Genomic DNA, 8,619 nt, shown 5'->3' on the forward strand with positions numbered 1-8,619 from the left:
GGACGTTCTCCGTGGGGTTGAGGAGCTGCCAGTGGGTTTGGGGACATTGTCCACGGGGTTGGGGATGTTCTCCGTGGGGTTGGGGACATCTCCACAGTATTGGGGACATTCTCCGTGGGGTTGGGGACGTTCTCCGTGGGTTTGAGGACATTGTCCACGGGGTTGGGGACGTTCTCCGTGGGATTGGGGACGTTCTCCATGGGATTGGGGACGTTCTCCGTGGGATTGGGGATGTTCTCTGTGGGGTTGAGGAGCTCCCAATGGGTTTGGGGACGTTCTCCGTGAGGTTGGGGACGTTCTCCGTGGGTTTGAGGACATTGTCCACGGGGTTGGGGACGTTCTCTGTGGGATTGGGGACGTTCTCTGTGGGATTGGGGACGTTCTCTGTGGGATTGGGGACGTTCTCTGTGGGATTGGGGACGTTCTCCGTGGGATTGGGGACGTTCTCTGTGGGGTTGAGGAGCTCCCAATGGGTTTGGGGACGTTCTCCATGAGGTTGGGGACGTTCTCCGTGGGTTTGAGGACATTGTCCACGGGGTTGGGGACGTTCTCCGTGGGGTTGGGGACGTTCTCCGTGGGGTTGGGGACGTTCTCCGTGGGGTTGGGGACGTTGTCCACGGGGTTGGGGACGTTCTCCGTGGGGTTGAGGAGCTCCCAGTGGGTTTGGGGACATTGTCCACGGGGTTGGGGATGTTCTCCGTGGGGTTGGGGACATCTCCACAGTATTGGGGACGTTCTCGGTGGGCTTGGGGACGTTCTCCGTGGGTTTGAGGACATTGTCCACGGGATTGGGGACGTTCTCCGTGGGGTTGAGGAACTGCCAATGGGTTTGGGGACGTTCTCCGTGGGGTTGGGGACATTCTCCGTGGGGTTGGGGACATTCTCCGTGGGTTTGGGGACGTTCTCCGTGGAATTGGGGACATCTCCCTGGGGTTGAGGAGCTGCTAATGGGTTTGGGGACGTTCTCCCTGGCGTTGGGGACATCTCCATGGGGTTGGGGACATGTCCGTGGCGTTGAGGACCTCCCAGTGGGATTGGGGACGTTCTCCGTGGGATTGGGGACGTTCTCCGTGGGATTGGGGACGTTCTCCGTGGGATTGGGGACGTTCTCCGTGGGATTGAGGACGTTCTCCGTGGGATTGAGGATGTTCTCCGTGGGGTTGAGGAGCTCCCAATGGGGTTGGGGACGTTCTCTGTGGGGTTGGGGATGTTCTCTGTGGGTTTGAGGACGTTGTCCACGGGGTTGGGGACGTTCTCCATGGGATTGGGGACGTTCTCCGTGGGGTTGAGGAGCTGCCAGTGGGTTTGGGACATTGTCCACGGGGTTGGGGACATTCTCCGTGGGGTTGGGGACGTTCTCCGTGGGTTTGAGGACATTGTCCACGGGGTTGGGGACGTTCTCCGTGGGATTGGGGACGTTCTCTGTGGGGTTGAGGAGCTCCCAATGGGTTTGGGGACGTTCTCCGTGGGTTTGAGGACGTTCTCCGTGGGGTTGGGGACGTTCTCCGTGGGGTTGGGGACGTTCTCCGTGGGATTGGGGACGTTCTCCGTGGGGTTGGGGAGCTCCCAGTGGGTTTGGGGACATTGTCCACGGGGTTGGGGACGTTCTCTGTGGGGTTGGGGATATCTCCACGGAGATAGGGAGCTTCTGATGGAGTTGGGGACATCTCCATGGGCTTTGGGGACATTTCCATGGCGTTGGGGACGTTCTCCATGGGGTTGGGGACATCTCCGCGGGGTTTGAGGCTCCCTCTTGGGTTGGGCACCTCCCCACGGGGCTGTTAGACTTTGGCCGGTCGGCACCACCCAAGGGGGGTGTTGACCAACCCAACGATGGCATTGGCCAACCCAAGGGGGACGTCGACCAACCCAGCAATGGCGTTGGCCAACCCAAGGGTGATGTTGAGGAACCCAACGGCTTTGAGCAACCCAACAGTTGCCTTGGCCAACCCAAGGGGGACGTTGACTAACTCAACGATGACATTGGCCACCCCACCAGTGACGTTGACTAACCCAACAGCATTGAGTAACCCAAGGGTGCCGTTGGCCAACCCAACGATGGTCTTGGCCAACCCAACGATGGTCTTGGCCAACCCAAGGGTACCATTGACCAACCCAACGATGGTCTTGGCCAACCCAACGATGGTCTTGACCAACCCAAGGGTGCCCTTAACCAACCCAAGGGTGCCGTTGGCCAACTCACTGATGGCGTTGACCAACCCAACGATGGCATTGACCAACCCAAGGGTGCCGGTGGCCAACCCACAGATGGCATTGACCAACCCAAGGGTGCTGTTGGCCAACCCAGCGATGGTCTTGGCCAACCCAGCGATGGTCTTGGCCAACCCAAGGGTGCTGTTGACCAACCCAAGGGTGCCGTTGGCCAACCCACTGATGGCGTTGACCAACCCAAGGGTGCCGTTGGCCAACCCAACGATGGTCTTGACCAACCCAAGGGTGCTGTTGGCCAACCCAACGATGGTCTTGACCAACCCAAGGGTGCCCTTAACCAACCCAAGGGTGCCGTTGGCCAACCCACTGATGGTGTTGACCAACCCAACGATGGCGTTGACCAACCCAAGGGTGCCGTTGACCAACCCAGGGATGGTCTTGACCAACCCAACGGTGCCATTGACCAACCCAACGATGGCATTGGCCAACCCAAGGGTGCCATTGACCAACCCAACGATGGCATTGACCAACCCAACGACCGCATTGACCAACCCAACGACCGCATTCTTCCCCATCTTCTCCAGAACCTCCCGATCCCTCCATCCCCGTTTCGCCCGTCTCGGCCGTTCGAGCTTCTCGAGGTCTCCGCCGGCTGTCCCTCCTCCGTCTTCTCCGCGAGCAGGTCCTCCGGCACCCCCTCCTCCCCGCCCGCCTGGCGCTCTGTCCCCCCCCCGGCCCCGACTTACCCCCGTGGTGGGGAACGAGGTCACCACGACGGCGAACTCCTCCGGGGAGCGGCGCGGCACGGTTTGGCGCATCCCGAGACGGCCATCTTGGGAGATCCCGATTTTTCCTTTGCGGCGGCGAGGTGGAGGTATCTCCGGGCTCAAGCCGAGGTCGGGGGGGGGACGCCGCCGCCCCCGCCGCCGCCGCCGCAGCCCCCCCAAAACGTCGTCGGGCATCGGCCGCCGGCGCCCGCCGAGGACGAGGATTCGGAGCTGGAGAAAATGTCGGCGTCGGCTTCCGAGTCGTCGTCCTGCGAGGAGGACAGCGATGAGGAGAGGGGTGAGGGGGGGGGATACCCTAAAATCGTAGGGGGACCCCCCCAACAAATCGGGGGGATCCCCCAAAAATCGAGGGGACACCCCAAAAATTGTGGTGGGACCTCGAAATTGTGGTGGAACCCCCTCAAAATCAGGGTGGGATCCAAGAATTGTGGTGGGAGACCCCCAAAATCTTGGTGGACTCCCCCCCAAAATCCTGGTGGGAGACCCCCAAAATCGTGGTGGGACCTCGAAATCCTGGTGGGCCACCCTCAAAATCTTGGTGGGACCCGAAATTGTGGGGAACCCCCAAAAAGTCCTGGTGGGACTGTGAAATTTTGGTGCCCCCCCGCCAAAATTGTGGTGGGAGACCCCCAAAATCGTGGGGAACCTCCCAAAAATCCTGGTGGAGACCCCCAAAATTCTGGTAGGACGCCAGAATCCTGGTAGGACCCCCCCAAAATCCTGGTGGGACCCCAAAATTGTGGGAACCCCCAAAAAATCTGGTGGGACCCCGAAATTTTGGTGGACCCCCCAAAATCCTGGTGGGAGACCCCCAAAATTGTGGTGGGACCCCAAAATTATGGGGTACTGCCAAAATCGTGGTGGGAGACCCCAAAATAGTGAGGAACCCCCAAAAAATCCTGGTGGGACCCCGAAATTTTGGTGGACCCCCCGAAATTTTGGTGGGACCTCGAAATCCTGGTGGAGACCCCAAAATCATGGTGAACCCCCAAAAAATCCTGGTGGACCCCAAAAATTTGGTGGACCTCCCCAAAATCATGGTGGGACCTCAAAATCCTGGTGGGAGACCCCCCAAAATCTTCAGAGTCCCTCACACAATCCTGGTGGGACCCCAAAATCGTGGTAGGAGACCCCCAAAATCCTGGTGGACCCCCCCAAAATTGTGGTGGGACCCCAAAATCGTGGGGAACCCCCAAAAAATCTTGGTGTGACCCGAAATTTTGGTGGCCCCCCCCCAAATCATGGCGGGAGACCCCAAAATCTGGGTGGGACCCCCCCCCCCAAAATCCAGGGGGACCCCCAAAATGCTGCTTGGAAACCCCCAAAATCCTTGTAGGACCTTGAATCCTGGGGGGGGACCCCAAATCTTTCTAGGACCCCCCAATTCTTTGGGACCCCCAAATTTTTGGGAACCCCCCCCAGGGTCCTTCCTGGGGAGGGGGCCCCAAAAAATCCCCCCCTAATCTCTCCCCCCCCCCCCCCCCTTTTCCAGGTGCGGAGCCTTCCTGCGGGGCGGAGGAGGAAGAAGAGGAGGAGGAAGAGGAAGAGAGGAGGAGGAAGAGGAAGAGGAAGAGGAGGAGGAAGAAGAGTTGCCTCCCCTTCTGGCGAGGGGGGCCCCCCCCGGGACCCCCCCCGGGGCCCCCCCCGGCCCCCCGAAACCTCCACGAGTGGCCCAAGGTGAGCTCAAACCATGGGGGGGGGGGGGGGGCACCCACTTTAGGGGACCCCCCCCATTTTGGGGGACCCCTAAAGCACCCAAAACCCCCCCAAAAATTTAGAAGGGGGGGGTCCCCCAAATTCCTCTGCCCCCCCAAATTTCTCTGTCCCCTCCTCTAAATTTTTATGCCCCCCCCAAAATCTAGGTGCCAAAACAGGACTGGAGTGAGGGGGCTCCCACTTTAGAGACCCCCCCTCATTTCAGGGGACCCCTAAAGCACCCAAAACCCCCCAAAAAATTTAGAGGGGGGGTCCCCAAATTCCTCTGCCCCACCCCAAATTTCTCTGTCCCCTCCTCTAAATTTTTATGCCCCCCCCAAAATCTAGGTGCCAAAACAGGACTGGAGGGAGGGGGCACCCACTTTAGAGACCCCCCCTCATTTCAGGGGACTCCTAAAGCACCCAAAACCCCCAAAAAATTTAGAGGGGGGGGTCCCCAAATTTTTCTGCCCCCCCCATCTAAATTTTTATGCCCCCCCCCCAAATTTTTATGCCCCCCCACAGGACCGTGCCCTCATCCGCCGGCTGGACCTGGTGTGCCAAGCGGTGCTGTCGGGCGAGTGGCCGTCGGAAAATTTCGGGGGGGGGGCAGCGGCGTACCCCGAAAGCGCGCCCCCCCCTCCCCCGCCGCCCCCCCCGCCTTTGCCCCCCCCGTCTTTGCCCCCCCCGCTGCCGACCCCCCCCCTTACACCCGCCTGCGCCACGAGGAGAAAGAATTCACCGTTCAGATTAAAGACGTAAGTTTTGGGGGGGGGGCGGATTTTGGGGCCGTTTTGTTAAATTTTGGGACGGGGGGAGTTTCAGGGGGGGTCACTCATTTTTGGGGCCCCCCCCCTGCAGGAGGAGGGGCTTAAATTAACTTTCCAGAAGCACCGATTGGTTCCCAACGGGACGATTCGGGAGCCCCCCCACCATAAGAAAAACAGCAAGAAATTAGTAGAGGTGAGTTGGGGGGGGTTGTTTTTTTTTTCGGGGGGGGGGGGGGTCCCTAAAATTTTAATTTCAAATTTGGGCCCCCCCCCCTTTTTTTTTTTGTTTTTAGCTGGAGCTGCGCTGTCTGGAAGGTTTAAGGGACGCGGGGGGGGACCCCGAAAATCGTCTCCCCCCCCCGCGGCAAAGCGGGGACCCCCACCTGCACCCCGATTTCGAGCCGCGATTCCTGCCGGTGAGAAGGCCCCCCCCCCCAAAAAAAAAAGCCCCCCCCTTAAATTAACCCCCCCCCCAAAATAATTAACCCCCTTGTGACCCCCCCCTTGATTTTTTTTGACCCCCCCCCCCAGTTCGTGGAGCCCCGGCGGGAGCAGCACAAATGGCACCGCAAGAAGGTAAAAAAAATGGGGGGGGGGGCACCCCAAAAATTACCCCCCCTGCGGGGGGGGGCAGAGTTAGGGCTCCTCCCCCCCCAAATTTTGGGGGGGGGGGTCATGCTCCGCCCCCATGAGGATTTTGGCTCCGCCCCCTGTTTAGTTTGCGGGGGGGGGGGGTGCGTTAATTTTGGGGTTTTCTCAATTTAATTTGGATTTGGGGGGGGGCGTTTTAATTTGGGGGGGGGATTGGGGGAGGGGGTTAATTGGGGAGGGAGTTAATTAGGGAAGAGGTTAATTAAGGGGAGGGTGAATTGGGGAAGGGGTTTAATTGGGAGGGGGTTTAATTAAGGGGAGAATGAATTGGGGTGGGGGGTTAATTGGGGTGGGGGTTAATTGGGGAGGGGGTTAATTAAGGGGAGAATGAATTGGGGAGGGTGTTAATTGGGAGAAGAGTTTTAATTGGGGAGGGGTTTAATTGGGGGGAGAGTGAATTGGGGAGGGGGTTAATTGGGGAGGGGGTTTAATTGGGGTGGGGTTTAATTGGGGGGGTTAATTAAGGGGAAGGGGTTAACGGGTGGGGGTTAGTTGGGAAGGGGGTTAATTAAGGGGAGGGTGAATTGGGGAGGGGGTTAATTGGGGAGGGGGTTAATTGGGGTGGGGATTAATTGGGGGGTTGATTGGGGTGGGGGTAATTGGGGAGGGGGTTAATTGGGGAGAGGGGTTAATTGGGGTGGGGGTTAATTGGGGGGTTGATTGGGGTGGGGGTTAATTGAGGTGGGGGTTAATTAGGGAGGGGGTTAATTAAGGGGAGGGTGAATTAGGGAAGGTGTTAATTGGGAAAGAGGGTTAATAGGGGGTTTAATTGGGGAGGGGGTTAATTGGGGAGAGGGGTTAATTGGGGTGGGGGTTGAGGGAGGGTGAATTGGGGTGGGGCTGAATTGGGGAGGGGATTAATTGGGGAGGGGATTAATTGGGGTTGGGGGTGCACTGACCCCCCCCCCCCCTTTCTGCCCCCCCCAGGCCTTTCTCCCCCCCCCCCCCGGCGGGCTGGACCTCTCCAAGATGGTGGCGTTCATGGGGGGGGGCGGGGGGGGAGCCCCCCCCTTTCCCCCCCCCCGCCCCTCCCCCCCGCTTTCCGCCCGCCGCCCCGCCCCCCCCGCCCCCTCCCCCCCCCCCGGAAGGGGAAGAGGAAGAGGAAGAGGAAGGAGCCCCGTCTTTCCCCCCCCCCCTCCTGGCCGACCCCATGCTCCCCCCCACTTCCGACTCCGACTGATTTTTGGTTTTTTTTTTAATTTTTTTTTTTTTTTTTTTTTTTTGGAGGGGGGGGCCCCCCCCTCATTTTTTGGGGGGTCCCCCCCTTAAAAATTGGGGGGGGGGGGCAAAAGGGGGGGGGTCACCCCTCTCCCCCCCCCCCCCCCCGTATTTATATAAATATGTAAGATGTCTTGTGTCATAAATAATTAAAAACGGCAAAAAAAAAAATTAAAAAAAAAAGGGGGGGGGAGGGGTTTTGGGGGGGGCTGCGGGGGGTGGGGGAGGGGCCGGGGGGTGGGGGAGGGGCGGGGAGGGGTGGGGGGAGGGGCTGGGGGGTGTTTTTTTTTTAATAAAAGGAGGTGAAATGGAACGAATGTGGGGTTTTATTTTGGGGGGGGGGGTGTCTAATTAACTCCCCTCTTCTTCATTAGCGAGCCTTTAATTAAGCGTCTCACCTTAATTAAGCCGGACTCTGCAGTAATTCTTGGTCTGGTAATGCGGACAGTGTTAATTAGGGCCCCACTGATTGCCCCCCTCCTGCAGTTGTCCCCCCCCTTCGTTAGTTACCCCCCGGTTAATTATCATCCCCCATTAATTGCCCCCTGGTTAATTATCCTCCCCTGTTAATTGCCCCCTGGTTAATTTTTCTCCCCATTAATTCCCCCCTCATTAATTTTTCTCCCCATTAATTCCCTCTCATTAATTATTCTCGCCATTAATTCCCCCCTCATTATTCTCCCCATTAATTATCCCTTTATTAATACCTCTTACTCATTAGTTATCCCCTCATTACCCCTTATCACCCCATTAATTACCCCAATTTATTACCCCATCAATCACACCCTCATTAATTACTCCTTTTAATCATCCTCTCATTAATCACCCCTTTTAATCATCCCCTCATTAATTACCCCTATTAAGCACCTCTCTTTTATTACCCTTATCAGCCATCCCTTCTTTAATCACCCCATTCATTAGCCCTCACTAATTACTCTCTCATTAACCACCCCTCATTAATCACCCCCCATTAATCCCCATCTATTACTTACCCCTCACTAATTAATTAATTACCCCCCGAGGGGCAAAACACCCCCAATTCCCCCCCCACAATTGCCCCTGTCATTAATTACCCCTTAATCAATTGCTCCCCTCACTTATAACCCCCCCTCCACTAATTGCCCCCCTCACTAATTACCCCCCCAGGGGCAACACCCCCCCAATTGCCCCCCCCCTCATTAATCACCCCCCTCATTAATTACCCCTCACTAATCATCCCCGGGGGGGCAAAACACGCCCCCATCGCCCCCCTGTTCAGTCACCCCCTCACTAATTACCCTCTCCCTAATTACCCCCCTCACAAATAACCTCCTCATTAATTATCC

General features: G+C 57.8%; 1 protein-coding gene across 1 annotated transcript in view; it reads left to right on the plus strand.

Annotated features, from left to right (window-relative positions):
• The window catches only part of CHD8 (chromodomain helicase DNA binding protein 8), a 30,139-nt gene extending 22,794 nt beyond the window's left edge, over window positions 1-7,345 (plus strand). Inside the window, 9 exon segments of the mRNA XM_075018472.1 lie at window positions 2,757-2,929; window positions 2,931-3,237; window positions 4,453-4,637; window positions 5,181-5,327; window positions 5,330-5,413; window positions 5,517-5,618; window positions 5,719-5,841; window positions 5,957-6,001; window positions 7,004-7,345. Coding sequence (XP_074874573.1) covers window positions 2,757-2,929; window positions 2,931-3,237; window positions 4,453-4,637; window positions 5,181-5,327; window positions 5,330-5,413; window positions 5,517-5,618; window positions 5,719-5,841; window positions 5,957-6,001; window positions 7,004-7,345 — 1,508 coding nt within the window.
• Window positions 7,346-8,619: the final 1,274 nt, after the last annotated feature.

Source organism: Buteo buteo, chromosome 30, assembly GCF_964188355.1.
Source record: "Buteo buteo chromosome 30, bButBut1.hap1.1, whole genome shotgun sequence".
Taxonomy (NCBI): Eukaryota; Metazoa; Chordata; class Aves; order Accipitriformes; family Accipitridae; genus Buteo; species Buteo buteo.